The following is a 17179-nucleotide window of genomic DNA, read 5'->3' on the forward strand; positions in this document are numbered from 1 at the left end:
TAACAGTTTAATAGAATATGAATTTTTCGTATTAAATTTAAGTGGAAAACAATGCAAAATGACGGTATTTAATGGTCTCGCACTTGCGTCTTCCGCTATACAAATCATGTTCAGTTTATTAATCTGACTGTCCAGGCTCAGTAGATGGCAGCAAAGCCACATTTTAAATCGACACGAGAATAAGCCTCGCTCTCAAACTCAAAGAAATGCCATCAGACCAACGCATTTTGCAGCCATTATTAGTATAATAGGGAACTGTGAGACATGTGCTGTCTGCTGATGAAGTGTGCTGCACTCTTTTCCAGAGGGTGTGTGAGTTTGAACGTGTGCGTTATATTGGATCGGATGCGGGGGGTGCATTAAAAATGATGAGCTGCGTTTTATATAAATATTCCTGTCATGAGGTTGCGTAAACAAAGTTGTCATCAAAACACATTCATCCAGACACGCCCAGACATATCGCCAAATGTCATGCTCATCCTAACATTAAAACTGTTACTTCGTATTAACTATGTTGATTTTACATTACATTATGCGTACATGACTCTTACTAGAATTCGTCGTAATTTAAAAGTAGAAATTTTCAAGATTAATTGAAAATTCGAACTACATGCTTATTTGATTCGTGAGTTATTTTGGATATGGTGAAATATGTATCACAACTCTTTCAAATATGGAAATATACACCTTTGGATATCCAGAACCTCTCTCTTTCATCCATTTAGATTATTATTGGACAAGTATTCAGGTTTTTAATAGTTTTTTAATCGATTCATCCATTCATCCATTCATTCATCCATCCATTCATTCATTCATTCATTCATTCTTTCATTCATTCATTCAGGTGTTTTACAAGTTTTAAAATCCTAAAATAATTTCTTTACATACATTTGTATTGGATGTTCTACATTGCTTTCTATAAGAGTGTTTTATATTAAACATATGTTGGATTCATTTGATTTCGTTAGGATCAGACCCAAATATGAGCGAAATTCTATTAGTAACCCCATACTGCATTTATTTATTATTATTATTATATATATATTTTTCCTTACTGGGGAGGTTGCAGGCTTTTTCGGATTGTTCCTGTTAAATTATATGGCTCCCTTAAAAGCGACTTTATGAGTTGATATTTTTATGTGGACCCATAAGAGTCTGCAGACTCTAGATCTCCATCCATATTCCCCTGTATCTCACATGATGGTTGAGTCCAGCGCCTTCCTCTAGATGCGGACTGCCTCATCGCTCCATTCTGTCTCCACGGTTTGGACCGAGGGAATCACTTTTGGTCCCAACACCACCGTGTCTCGTCTCTGCAGTGGCTATTCTCGGTGATATGAGAGCTAATATAGACGAATCCGTGTGCCATAGGCGTCAGATGTTCTTGCCAAAGCTGGATCTCTATGCATTACTGTGATCGGAGAAAATAAAACGCAAGACACCGTGGCGCTGCGTGGAATTACAGCGGACACGATGGGCACATTGAAGCAGATCCTGCTGCTTTTCGCAGGTTTTGTTGCCGCAGCTCACGGTAAGTTGAAAGTCTGTTTTATAAGCTAGGTGTCATGGTCATTAATCTCCTATAGGAATACCACTTTTCTTGGGTATGACTACAAAAGTCCTTTAGACCTTGAATATAGATGGACGTTGAATTTGCGTTTGTTGAAGCCACATCAAACTTGCATATGGCACGCACACAAAAAGTGTTTAAGCGATGGCGTGTATATTGTATATTTTTTGTCTGATTAAATGAGAGACATATTACCCAGCAAGATGATTTCGGTGAAATTACGAGAATATTGAATTTCGATTGATTATGTATGTGTGTGAGTGTATATAACTGTCTGTGATCCAAAAAAAGTTTATACTTTTATTTAATTATGTGATGTAAAATAGTCTTCGAGGATTGTATTTCACTTGTAAATATCATGATGTAATTTTCAGAGAAATAATGAATCGCGCTTCCTTCCTACCCTACTACCTGAAGTCTAACAGGCATTGTGACGAATTAAAAAAAGATTCTATATATATATATATATATAGATTCTTTTTTTAATTCGTCACAATGCCTGTTAGACTTCAGGTAGTAGGGTAGGAAGGAAGCGCGATTCATTATTTCTCTGAAAATTACATCATGATATTTACAAGTGAAATACAATCCTCGAAGACTATTTTACATCACATAATTAAATAAAAGTATAAACTTTTTTTGGATCACAGACAGTTGTGTTGCGTAAAGAAAGGCCTATTGTTCGTCTGTAGTCATATGGTTATTCTTAGCCGTCTTTCACCGGTTTCCATAGAGGTTCTACGCGTTTGCTATAGTCTGTCAGTAGGCTGACTTTTCAGTCTGAATCTAATTTAAAATATAGTTTATAACCTGTAGTGTGAGAGGGAGCCACAATTTAATATTCAAATGTGAGAATTGCGCATAAAACATAAGACAATTAACTTTATAGGATTCTGATGTTTACGTTATGACATTTTTAACTTTTAGGCTATATGGAGATTTATACATTCAGGGTTAGGTTAATCGTTAAATGCACTGCAAACTTGATTTGATCTATTTTTATAAATAGAATATACTTTCTTTTTTTTCTTTTTTTAATTACATACAGGTAGGGGGAGAGTGGGGACGGTTGCAACACTTTTTGTATTTGCTTTAGTTTCTCAGAGACTGTTTGCATTAGAAAGCTAGACTTATAATACAATAAAGCCACATCAGTCAGCTACTCACCCACATTGCTGTAACACGTGCACATATGATTATATACATACAATTTATACTTGAATAGACAAAGTCAAATGTTGCAACTGACCCCACAACAGGGGACGGTTGCAACATTCATTAAAATGTAATTAAAACAATTCTAAAATATAATTTTGCAATTTCTTTATTTTATTTGTGCATAGACATGGTCTTTAATAAGTTAAATTGACTGTATAAAAACCAAAGAATATTTAACAGTGGTAATCAGTCTTACTTTTTTAAAATTCTAATTAGACAAATCTACCATTTTATGGAACTGACTTTAGTCCACTTTTGAAATGAGTCCACTTTTATTTAAATAAAAAAGGAGAAATACCTAACTATTGAAAGGGGTTCTTTATTAATCCATAAAATTACAATTATGTAATGTTATGGCAAGCTTTTACATCAATGTTGTGGTAAGGGACAGCATGTTGGGACGGTTGCAACAACGTGTTACAACTGTCGCCACACTGACAGCCATGACAAAACTTGGTATAGTAGCTTGACACAATATATAAATCAAGATATAAATCATATGTTTTTACAATGCTTCACGCAAGCAACTTAGACAGTATGACAAAAAATCTGATGATTAAAAAAAATACTTTTTTTACCATGAAAATTATTATTTGTAGAAGGAATGGTCACATGTGCCTGATTTCATCCAGGAAGAATGAGGGGCTGATTGAGCATGTGTAGTATGAATATCATCACTGTGGCTCATTCCTGATTGAAGAAATAAGCCTTGTTGCAACCGTCCCCACGCTAACCTACATTGCTCATAGACGTCCTGGTGTTGTAGCTACAACTATTTTAAGTTCCAAAGTGTTTGTAATGCTGCTGATGGATAAGCAAAAAATCTTTTAACTCAACAAACCGTTATTTTTGTTAACTATCATGCACTGGTTCGTGTATTTCACCTACTCCCCCCACTAGGCGAGAACTAGGACCTCTAGAAGGCCGCTATTCCCACGAGTTACAATGTAACAGGTGTTGCTAACATAACGTTAATGGTGTCTTTTAAATTCCACAAGCTATGACAAATGATATATAATCAACGTGATTTAACTATTTTTTTTAATAAATTTTTTTTTTTACATATTTAAAGTAACAGCTATTAATTAGCACGTTTTTTTTTCTTCTTTTGACATCTCATAAAGCGTTTGGACCACTGATCTATATATAATATTCTCTATTATAGATCAGTGGTTTGGACCCAGAAAAAGTGACGTGTGACGTCAGACTTAACAAGCGAATAATGCCTCCTCTCCCCAGCAACAGCTGTCACTCACATGAGATTGCAGCAATTGCTAAATTAATTGCACATTAGAAATTAACACATTATATATAGACCTACAGTATAATATACACAGATCCTTGCACATGGCATGGAATTAAATAATACAGGAAAATGCAGTCTCGTGGCCTGCTCACCTCCATTACCTCACTGCTGATGTAGGCCTACTTGTGTGAATGAGCAACTTTACCCCGACAGTCTCCTCTTTCTGTCTGTAAACTTCAATTCAAAGGTTACTTTCTGTATTCTCATTATGTTCAACATTTTAGAGGACATGCTTTTTCAGAAGAATTAGTGATGCTGCAGGCACTTCCACTGCTTCCCAAGCCTGTGAAAGAATCATTAGTTTTGTCACAGCTGTGCCATCAAAGTTAATGACAATGACTGCTGCTATTCCTTGTTCAAAGGCATGTGGGGAGTTTTCAGGGACAGGCATTAATTAATCTAGTTTTATCAGCCATGATGTGCAAAATAGTAGAAAGCATGGAAAGTTTATTTGTTGCTCAAAATACATCAGTTTTTGGAGTAGCTTTCTTTTCCCCCCTCTTTTCCCAAAATGATGTTAAGCCTGATCATAGCCTTCAATTTTGTAATTTTGAGGTCTTCTGATATAATGAATAGTCTCCCAAGCACTAAACAACAATATTTATTACTAGGTATGATCCATGGAAATTTTTTTAATAAAATGAATGAATAAATAAATAAGCAAGCAAGCAAACAAACAAACAAACAAACAAAATAAATAAATTAATAAATATTTAGACTTCCCTTGCTTTAAAACTTGGTCAAATGCAATGCTTAATGTTTCACAAATGCAGGGTATGCTGTACATTCTTCTGAGCCCAGCTACTCTGTTGATGTCAAACTGTATAGCAGCTTTTTCTGGATACGCATGTTACCCACACGGTGTTGTGAGACTATGGTGTTTGGACTTTGGACATACTGTATCTAGGGAGGTTCGGTGCATGCTTTAAAGTTAAATGCACCAATCTGGTGTAGTTTGAGAGCATAAATAAGAAGAAGAAGAAGAAGAAGAAAAGCAATTTGAACAATAATACTGACAACAACAACAACAAGATTTCAATTAATCATTGTTTAGATGCAGCTCGTCTTCTAAAAAGACGTGCCACATCAGAAGTTAAATGCATTAGTAATTTAAATATCCTGTATTTACTGCATTTTGTTTATTTAGTTTTCCTTTAAAATGTATTTGCATGGTCACATTGTAAAGTGTGCAGTTATTAAACATGTTATTAACAGTTTCACCTCTTCATTATTACCTTATCAGCTCTTTGAATCAATAATGGTTTAATGAATCTTGCCGACTGACACTCCCCCAGAGTTTTGAGATGTTTCTGAAAAGTTAAACTTTTTTTAACATAAAAAATTAAAAACATTAAAAAATGCAGCATAAGCATCTAAAAAGCAGTCTGCTCAACAGTCAAAGATGTCTGTTGTTTTTACATCAGAAACAAACTTTTGACTTTTTTTATCACCACTAGACTAGATTTTGATGTTATAGTGTGAGTGAATTGAAAAAAGATCAGGGCTACACACCAATAACAGATTACAAGTGGACAATATGTCTGTTTCTGAAAAGTTAAACTTTTTTTAACATAAAAAATTAAAAACATTAAAAAATGCAGCATAAGCATCTAAAAAGCAGTCTGCTCAACAGTCAAAGATGTCTGTTGTTTTTACATCAGAAACAAACTTTTGACTTTTTTATCACCACTAGACTAGATTTTGATGTTATAGTGTGAGTGAATTGAAAAAAGATCAGGGCTACACACCAATAACAGATTACAAGTGGACAATATGTCTGTTGTTATCTTCTAAGCTGTATTGAGACGTGTCAGAAATCTGCAGTCTTTTGATATAAATATCGCTCCATTTTGATGAACTGTCATTGCGCATATGTCACTGCGGATATGTACATTATTGTGCAATGTTGAAGTTAAGCTATTTTATGTGAATGTATGAGACTTCCAATCCCTCAGCCACAAAAGTTAAATAAATAGAAGAATATAAGAAACTGCAGTAAACTGTTAAAAAAGTGGTAGCAATGCATCACCATACTTAAGCTCATCTTCATATATTTTTTAATAATTACTTTGATTATCTTTGAAATATTGTTAAATTGTATTGTCAAATGTACTGTATACCAGTATATACTTTGATGCAATTTCTATTGTCAACTTCTATGTCATGTATTTAAATATATTTGCAATTACACATTTGTAACAATGAAGTCGCAGTTTTGAAAATTTAAAATATATTAACTCAGTGTAATATAGCATTACAGTTTAAATTTAAAATTACATTCAGGAACTTTACATATGCTTTAGAATGCTAGTCAACACTTTTAAACTTTTTAAGCACTTTTTGTGCTTAAAGTTTGTTAGGAAATAGAGTCATTGAAATATACTCTCTTTAAGGAAAGATCTTGCTCTGCATATAAAAGGACTTTCCTTTTTAGTTGACATCAGATTTCATGTTGATATTTGAGTAATGATGAGCTTGCATTGAATCAATGCAATTGGACAGAAGGCTTGTATCTGATGCCATCTGAATAGAGACACACCCATCCTCAAATGTCAGTGATATCAATTTAATTCACACACACACACACACACACACACACACACACACACACACACACACACACACACTACAGTTTTAAAATGACTGTTTCATCATCCAAGACAGGCACAATGACAACCAAATTAGTTGGTCAACTATAAGATGTGATGAAACTGTCCAGCCTCAGGTCTCATTCGAGGATGTGACATTCGAGGTCTTGGGAGAACAGTGATTGAACAGAGGCTTTGTTATTAAAACAGGCCCTTGGTGACTCAAACACACTGATTGAACTGAAATGTCACTTAGGTGATTAATATGTACATGCATTCGCTAATACATGCAATTTTCTTGCTTATTATTTGTTTATTTATTTGTTTATTTTAATGATTGCTTTGCTGTGTTTGTTTTTCTTTAGCCATACTTTTCTTTGAAAGGTTCCATGTCACCATGTAATACCTTTTGCAACTAATTTTATTTCAGTAATATGTATTTCTGAGTGAAACGAGTTAATGAGAATAAGTAGAGCAAAACTTGATTTTATCCACAGGGATGTGATTGGATCTTGAAAAGTAGGCATACCAGAATGGAGGTAGGGGCGACAAGAAATTAGAGTCAATTGTGATTTTTATGTTGACATTAACTCATAGCTTTGGTACAGATATACAGTGGCAAAATGCGGATCCATCGCTGATGAATAAAGTACTTCTATAAATAAACGGCATCTAGAGGAACACTTCAGTTTTGGCTTGGAAAAAAGGGGTTTGTCAAAGAATTAAAATGCAACTAATGTCTACGCACACCACATCTTTTAAATGGTGTTGATTAGGCAAGCAGATGCAAAGTCTGGAGCCAAGAAACATCCATAATTCAGTGGACAGCTGGCTCGATGTGGCAGTGCAACCTTTTATTTCAAGTTTTTGACAGCTCTTCCTCAACTTCCCAGTTCTTGTCTGCATGGCTCGTTTTGGTCACAAATGCTGTATGTCTACTAGTTTAGGTTGCTTGGGTTCTAGATGTAATGACCTATTTAGGTTATGCAAGTGCAGATCTTTCTCATACAACATGCATATAACCAATTAAAACATTTGCAATTCAAAGCAGACAGAGTCAGCAGAAATGACATTACTTCTCAAGAACAGAGACGGAGATCGACTAAATGCTTAGAGATTCAAAAAATGCATTTTAATTAGACCACATGTTAGCAGTGTTGTAGAATTGAAAATGACCCTTTTTAAAAAGCGCTCTTAGCTTTTTAAAAAAAGATTGTAGATGTTTTAGCGTGAGTGGTGGCATTTAGCTGATATTATTTGGATGTATGCAGAAAACAAGCACTGTTCTTAAGACCCAATATTTAAATTAATCTGGACATTTCAGGATAGAGACACAATATCTTAATTATATAATTCAGTACAATACTAAGTGGTGTAACAATACCACTTAGTGTTAGAATGAGTAAACATTTACAAATAATAATATAATAAATATAATTTATCTCATAATTTCTTTACTTTCACAGAGTATTTGTGTGTGTGTGTGTGTAAGCAAGTGTGTGTTTTATCAAATCAGCTTCCTATTGTAAGCCTTGAAAGGCAAAAAGAAAGTTAACATGTGACCACTCACATATGATTTAAGTTCATGCGAACTGAACAAATTATTCACCAAGAGTATCCAATAGACATGACATAGATTTATTTGTTTATTTATTTATACAAGGAACAGGAAAACACAAGATGCAGTCCTTGTATTGCCTTATATAGTATATATTATTGCAGATAAATTAACGATAAATAAACAGATTGGATGGAACAAATAATACAATACCACTGATACTACCACTTTTGGTGCTTGGGTAACAGTACTATTGTAACACATATTGTGCAACACTATTTTGTCATGTTTTTTTGTTTTTCCTCAGTCCTTTGTTTAGTCCATATTCATGCACATTCATGTCCTTATTTATGTTGCCGCTAGTTAGATATTTGCACTGTGGCCCCACAGGAAGTGTAACTTTATAATGATGTCCTTTGAATACCATAAGGTAATGGCTTTTTTGTTGTTGTTGGATAATCCATTTAATTAAATATATTTTTATTTTGAAAATGATGGAAGTCAGATATAAATTATATATCATGATGCAAAGCAGCACCATATATAGCACTTCATTAAAAAAAGAATAATAAAATAAATCAATCAATAAAATTTGATGGAAAAATTGAAAATGAGATAAAATATATCATATACTTATATAATCTTAATAGACACACTTTTTTAAGTTAAGTTCTTCCTCACCATGATTTCTTTTGCGACACATATTTTTGCTTTCACATGTAAATAGTGTACAGCAGTCCTCGCCACTAATAGCCATGTAGGTATATTTACCATGGCATAAACAGCATTTAATGGCAAAATGTCTTGCGTTTTACATGTATACTGTTTGTTCACTCTGTGAGCGATTAATTTAGTCTGTGATGGTCCCTCAGGAGGTGCAATGTTAACCTCTGTCTTGTAGTAGTGCTATTGAAATTATACATCCACTGAAAGGCCGGTAGATTTTGGATTGAGGACAGGTGATATAACAACTCTGGGATCAATGTGGCTTCAGTTGCTGTGGGAGCAAAGAGCCTTGTGTTATTTCATGTTGATTTAGGGCGTTTCTGAGAGTGTCTGTTTGTTGTCAAAGGGGAGAAGGAGGCAGAAATAATGTACACAGTAGCAACTCACAAGTAGGACTGGGTAGAAGAAATGACTCCTTTCACCTCGTATCCAGTGAATTAACTCAGCTGGTTCAGACATGTTGCTATGGTTTTTCTCTTGACAGATGAGAAGTACTATCTTACAGCAGGAGAAAGGCCATTAACTTGCTGAAGCAGGCAGACTGGCTTTCATTTCAGTCCCTAGAATGATGAGCAAAAATACTACTATGCTTGACATCCCCATACCATACAGGGATGAATTCAAAATTCAGTTGCTTTATTTCAGCACGAATCCTGCATTGTTTTAACCACCCACAACCCAGCAGAACCAGGAACTACATGCGCTGGTCTAGCGCTGTGTTATATTAAAAAGTTAATGTCGTTCTTTTCAGTGCAAAATTACACAAACAGTGATTATTATTTGTCAGATTCATATACGTCAGTGCCTGGTACACTTGATGTGGCATTTACTGACCACAGAAAGCAGATGGTAAATGAAAGTTTGTTTATTGTTAAAATTCTTTCTCATATTTGAATTGATGATTGACACGGCAGTTTAAGCAATGACAGAATGCATGTTACTAAGTGACAAAACAGTCAGTTAAATACACAATTATGATGAAGTAGCTTGCCTACTTTTCTGCTACACACTCAAAAGTATGTACTTTTTGTCACAATAAGCGTACATACTTTTAGGGCAAAGCATACATTGGCAAATTGGGAAGCAGCATGTTTCTCATGGAAATACAGTTCATCTGATACACATGATGTCACAATCTGTGACGATCACTGACGTAAAACCTGTTGTAAAGCTTCTTGAGGTGGCAATTTTTAAATATGTAATGGGCATTGCATTTGACATTTGGCATCACTGCTGGGGATGGAGATGAAGATTGCAGAATAAAGGCTTGTATTTGGGTTTGTTCTGTTACTTGCAATAGTATGGATTCTGAAGATTTGTATTACAGTACACAAATAAAATGGATTATTTTTATGTCTTTATGTTAGTTTTGGTGTATTTTATGTTTCTATTTTCAGTCACAGCATAGATCTATAGTGATAAAATACCTTTTGTGTACAAAATAAATATGATAAGTAGTGCTGTCAAATGATTAATCGCGATTAATCGCATCCAAAATAAAAGTTTTTGTTTACATAATATATGTACAGTATGTGTATTGTGTATATTTATTATGTATATATAAACACACACACACACATACAGTATATATTTTGAAAATATTTACATAGTATATACATTTATATATTTATAATCTTGTATATAAATATATTTAATATATAAACATAACATATTTTTCTTAAATAACTCTTCTGTTCTTCCCATTGGTTCTTAAATGTCATGTGACCAAATGCCTGAATATACTCATCTACAAATGTGATCATCAGAAGGCAAGAAAATCATTAATTTTGAGAATGAATATCTTCAGATGAATATCTTTCCATTTTGGAAATAAAGCACATCATATAGACTGCTTATACATTCTGCCTAACATTCAATATTTAAAGGTGCGCGTGCACACACACACACACACAGACAGACAGACAGATAGATAGTAGATAGATTTTAAAATAAACATTGACATTGCTAATACCATCGCTCAATAAACACATGGCATGGTAATGCAGGCCTGTTATTTTTCACCAACATTTCTAAAACATATGTAAACAGTGCAAGTCTGATGTAGAAAAGGGAGGGTAACTAAACAAAGGCTTGTCAAGCGGTTTGGAGATGTTGAAAGGGGATATGGAAGTGTAATTATCTCAGAAGGCATCACAAAGGCATTTTAATTTGGTATGTGTTGCATTTATCAGTCATGAAGAGAGTGAGACTGCTATTTTGACTTTCGTTTGTCTCTCATTGTTTACAACATTTTTTCTCTCACTCTACAAGATTTAACTCTTCCGTTTTCATCTAACTCTTCCGTTTTCATCGATTCAAAGTCCAGTCAGCCCACTCACTGGCCATTTTTCATAATGCCACATTCAGCTAACAGTAACTACCCAGTTTTCTACTTGCCTTGGTTCTGGAAGTATTTTTCCCATTCATTTTCTCCATAGACAGTTTTTTTAATGTATTGTACAACATGTACTGATACAATGACAGTAATTGGCCCTATATATCTGCAGGTAGAGAAACTAAAATTATTCAGGAAATTCTTATGTAATGCTACAAGTAAATGCCAGCAAACTGATCAAAAGGGCAAAAGATGGCCATAAAAGGAGCTTGCAGTTGCTAGAAAATCTGACATTTACCTTTTGAAGGTGGATTTAGTAGACATTTGCTCACTCCCCTACACCATGTGTCATATATACAGACTAAATATTCTTAAGTGAGGCTTGGCAGCAATTGTCCATGTTGATTGTTTTTCTAGCAAACATTTTAGTTAAGCATTACTTAATTTTATTGTGATTTATGTATCATAAAGCTACAAATAAACACTAAAGAAGGTGGCTTTTGGGCTATTGCTATCATGTTGATGAAGCTGTTGAGTGTTACATTCAATGAAAACATAGGCTATCCTTCTGTTTTGAATGCAAACACTTATCTGATCTACCTGCTAATGGATAAATATAGATAGATAGATAAATAGATGGAATTAGAATAGAGAGTGCTAGAGTTAGCCTAGAGGGTCAAATAAAGATGGAAGAGATGTGTTTTTAGCCGTTTCTTGAAGATGGCTGAGGACTCAGCTGCTCGGATTGAGTTGGGCAGGTCATTCCACCAGGAGGGAACATTTAATTTAAAAGTCTGTGAAAGTGATATTATATATATCAAGTCAAGTCAAGTCACCTTTATCTTTTAACAATACAGATTTTGTCAAAGCAGCTTTACATATCAAAATAGGAAAATAGCGTGTCAATGCAAAAGGACAATAGTAAACACTCAATTTTCAGTTAAAGGCAGTTCATCATTGAATTCAGTGATGTCATCATTCAGCTCAGTTCAGTTTAAATAGTATCTGTGCAATCAAGTCGACGATATTGCTGCAAATGAAGTGTCCTCAACTAAGCAAGCCAAAAGGCGACAGCGGCAAGGAACCAAAACTCCATCAGTGACAGAATGCAGAAAAATACCATGGGAGAATCCAGACTCAGTCGGGGGGCCAGTTCTCCTCTGACCAGACGAAACCAGCAGGTTGTACCATGCTGCAGCAAAGTCACATTGTGCAGAGGACTCATCTGGTTCCTGTGGTCTTGTCCTGGGGGCTGTCTAGGAGACAAGATCTTCACTGGGGATCTGTCTCTGGGGCTCATCTAGTTGTCCTGGTCTCCGCTGAAATTCAGGGCTGTAGAGGTCATCTCTAGGTGTTGATCCACCATCTGGGCCGGATACGTACTGGATCTGGTGGCTACGGTGACCTCGGAATAAGAAAGTGACAGACTAATATTAGCATAGATGCCATTCTTCTTACGATGTAACAAGTATGCATAATAGTATATACAGTAAATATATATATATATATATATATATATATATATATATATAAAATATTATATTATATTATAATATAATATCTAATTATAGTATAAGAAGATATATATATATTTTGTGAATTGGAGAGTTGCTAAGAAGTAATTTATTCTTATAATGTTCTCCCTCTTAAGATGTAAATCAGTATAAATGTCAGTGTCATATAAGTCTGTCAGATAAATCAGTCTGCTTTCAACCATTACTCCTAGCCTGGGCTTCCATAAATATTCAGTGCATACATAGGGTTAAGTTTCAGATATAGGAATGAATGAATGAATGAATGAATGAATGAATGAATGAATGAATGAATGAATGAATGAATGAATGAATGAATGAATGAATGAACAAGTATGCATAATAGTATATACAGTAAATATATATATATATATATATATATATATATAAAATATTATATTATATTATAATATAATATCTAATTATAGTATAAGAAGATATATATATATTTTGTGAATTGGAGAGTTGCTAAGAAGTAATTTATTCTTATAATGTTCTCCCTCTTAAGATGTAAATCAGTATAAATGTCAGTGTCATATAAGTCTGTCAGATAAATCAGTCTGCTTTCAACCATTACTCCTAGCCTGGGCTTCCATAAATATTCAGTGCATACATAGGGTTAAGTTTCAGATATAGGAATGAATGAATTAATGAATGAATGAATGAATGAATGAATGAATAACTAACTAACTAACTAACTGAATGAACAAATTAATATTTATGTATGTATTCGTTGATTGATTGATTGATTTTTGACATTAATAAAGCAAGTTTGTTTTATGCCCCATTGCTAATATGGTTCCATGCTTTTTGGTGGTGGCACATACAGTACAGCGGATGAACAAAATAACATGAACACCTAGAAAATAGGCAATATTTCTTTGTAAAGGTGTTTACCTTTCATGCAGCTTCCAATCTTCTTCAAATAGATTCATACAACCTTTGAATAGTCTCCAGTTGTCTATAAAAAACATCTGCTAGTTGCTTTAGAGATGTCGGTAGAGGGAATCAGCTTCTTACTCTTCTCTCCAAAACTGTCTACAGTAGTTTGATAATATTCAAATCAGCTGATTGACCTGGTCAGAGGTTGAAGCTTATCATGGTGCACCAACTGTCCAGGTTTTATGCTTATAACACCATCATTTTTACATTTACTGGCGTCTGTGATTAAAGTTTTGACAATTGCAGCTGTTTCATAGGTGTTGGCTTTTTGGCTTTGTGAAGTTCTTTAATTTTTATAAAAAAAATTTGTGGAAACAGGGTCTTGAAGTTGGATATTGAGTTTTGCTGTCATTTTACTGCAGCAGTTCTATGTTGTTTGGACACAATACTTCTTAGTGTCCCCATCGTTTACTTTCGGTTATCGCCACTATTCTTAATAATATATTCTTAATATATATTATTCCACTATAAGTCTTGCCATGCTTTGTGTACGCAGTCATAATCATAAAGACTGTTGTACATGCAACATCCAAAAAAAGAAAGAAAAAAAAGTCAGAGAAGTCACGGCTTGTGCTAAACTTTGCTGAACACAACTTATACTACACTGATTTACCGTAAAACCTAGAGAATACAGACAAAACAAAATTGCAATGTTTTTTTTGTGTTTTTTTTACTGTTGCCAACACAAATTACATTATTAAACCCAATAATAATGGGTGTTTGCATTATTTTGTCCAGCCACTGTATCTGCCTCAGCCCACCACAAGTGTGTGAACAAGTGATGTCTTGAACTCTATTTTTGTCTGCCATCATCTATCACACCAGGTGACTGATCAAACTCTGGTTATCGACTCTATTGTTGGGCCTCCCTAGGGTTCTGAAAGAAAAATCTGTATGCACTGAATACTTTATTTAATGCTTAAAATAGACTTTATTTAATGCTTAAAAGAGCTGACAGGGTGTCTTGTAAATGCTTATATTATTTTCTTTCTCTTGACTCACCAGATTTACAATTCTTATTTGTTTTAATAAAATGTAATGGAGTGGAAAGGGTACATATCAGGTACTGGCAGATAAGAAAACCTCCTTTAGTAACAAACCTACATTTTCGATCTAGAAAGGCTTCTTAACTCACTTCTCCAAGGAATTCACTTGCGTATGTTTTTTTTTTTTTAGATGTTATCTTTAATATTTTAATGCATATATATATGCATAAAAAGTGAAACTTTTATATTTTAACTTTGAACCTTTCTTTTAGCTGTATCGTCCAGCTATATCAAGTAGACCACATTACTTCTCACAGCAATTCATATGAATTAATACTCAGCATAGCCAATATGTGCCTTTGAACATGCTATACATCAGCCGATGGGCCTGGAGTCAAAGAGCACCCGATGAGAGGACACTAAATGGATTGTCGGTGAAGGAGGACTGTGAACTTCACAAGCATTGATTGAGTGTCTTTAAAAGAGCAGAAAGCCTATAGAGTCACTTCCTCTCAGAGTCAGGTCGGGTGTAGGGTGAATCTTAGCACAGCACTACTGCAGATATACTGTGGCATACAACGCAAAGACTTCATCTGGAGTGTGTGTGTGTGTGTGTGTGCTGTGAGTATACATTTTGTATGAATATTTCTTTTAATTTTGTTTGGAAAATCATCTAGTGAAAAATGATTTTCTCCTAAACAAGTTTCATTTAAGTTTCATTGTATGAGTTTCTTTCATCTGTTGAAACAATAAACAGTGGGGACCAGAAACAGTTTGGCTACCCACATTATTCAAAATATCTTCTTTGTGTTCAGCAGAAGAAAGAAATTCATACAGATTTGGAACAACAATCTCAAAATTATTTGTATCTGTATTTGGATAAAATCCAGATGTGGGTGGTGTGTGAACCATACGTTTGTTACATTACACAAGAAGCCTGTTTTGAATGTAATTCCATTCCCTTTATAGTTTTCATTGTTCATGAAATTATCTATTTTTTAAAATTATAATTATAAAACATGTTTAAATATCTTAATTAAAACTATAAATCTAAATGTTAAATAAAAGTTATGATTTCTGAAAGACTATTTGAAGTATGATAGTGCTTATTTTCATTCATAGAGTTTACACTCTTTAGTGTATCATATCGTACAAGGTTTAAACAATTTAAATAGGCATATCAAATAATAGGGAATGTCTATGATGCAACATCTTAGTTGATAATTACTTTTGGCAAGCTCTGATTTCTGAGAGACTCACAGAGACGGCAACATGACTATTTGACTTGCACTCATTTCATTCAGAGTTTACATACATTCACTTCACACACTCATTATTGTGTGGTGATTTTAGAGGTTTATATTATATTGTGATATCCTCTGACTCACTTGTTATTCAGCAAACACAAGGACAAAAAATGTACTTGTTGCTTGTTGCTCCCACCATGCCTGTAAGCACACTGTTAACTAATTAAATTTTTTTTTTAGTGTACTAAAAAAAAGCTGCAGTGTTTTCAAAGAGGTGTGTATTGTGTATGCAGCCCAAACTTGCAAACGGATGCTGGATGGTCAAATGAATTGTGAACAGCATACCTCAACTAACCTTAACTAAGACACAACTCATATGAACACTTACCCCATAGTGTTAATTAAAACATTAGCTTGCAAACATGTAGTCAATGTGGTTGTTATTCACATATAAATTAATATGACTTATGTCATAGTTAAGGTTAGTTCTTGATGAGTACATATCTTAACTCATCATTAGTTCATATTAAAGTAACATTTAATTTAGTATGTGATTATTCATGTACAGTTGTTGTAAATTGTTACCTCTCCTATTGGCTTGCGTTAATACAAGCATTATAATATCCCATATGAAGTTGAGCTTCAGTAAAGAAGCTGGGTATTGATGTGTTACTTTGGAGTATTACAAGACGCCCTGTGTTTTTAATCTTAATGCTTTCCATTTGATCTTGACTGCTTTATACTCTCATAAGTTAAGCCATGTACTTTATTAGTTTTGAGTTATATCGTTTCCGTGGCAACTAAAACAGTGCTTATGTCATCGTTGAGCAACAAGGAGAAAAGGTAAAACATTTCCAGACAGTTTTCTCTCTTAGTCGTAGTAGTTTTATTTAGCAGTGGTTTTGTACAGTATGTTGATTTTTATTTTCTGTTCTGTTTCTGTTCTGTTTACCAGACTTAAAATTCAAATATCGTACCTATAGCAGTTGGGTAATCAGTTAACCCCTGAAATTTTAAAATACAAAAACTGAAATAGCATTTTAATTTAAAATATACTCCAATAATCTTTGTTTTACTTGCTTTTTTTTTTTAAGTGTATGCATTACTGACTTTTCGTCTGTGTGTGAAGGCATTGCAGGGTGTTCGGAATAAATACATTTTGTCTAGGAAA

General features: G+C 34.0%; 1 protein-coding gene across 1 annotated transcript in view; it reads left to right on the plus strand.

Annotated features, from left to right (window-relative positions):
- The first annotated feature begins 1270 nt into the window (after nucleotides 1–1270).
- LOC107565077 (CUB and sushi domain-containing protein 1-like) overlaps nucleotides 1271–17179 on the plus strand; it is a 208201-nt gene continuing 192292 nt past the window's right edge. Inside the window, exon 1 of the mRNA XM_016250262.1 lies at nucleotides 1271–1531. Coding sequence (XP_016105748.1) covers nucleotides 1474–1531 — 58 coding nt within the window. The 5' untranslated portion in view covers nucleotides 1271–1473. The remainder of the gene's footprint in view (nucleotides 1532–17179) is intronic.

Source organism: Sinocyclocheilus grahami, unplaced genomic scaffold (assembly GCF_001515645.1).
Source record: "Sinocyclocheilus grahami isolate Dianchi unplaced genomic scaffold, SAMN03320097.WGS_v1.1 scaffold980.1, whole genome shotgun sequence".
Taxonomy (NCBI): domain Eukaryota; kingdom Metazoa; phylum Chordata; class Actinopteri; order Cypriniformes; family Cyprinidae; genus Sinocyclocheilus; species Sinocyclocheilus grahami.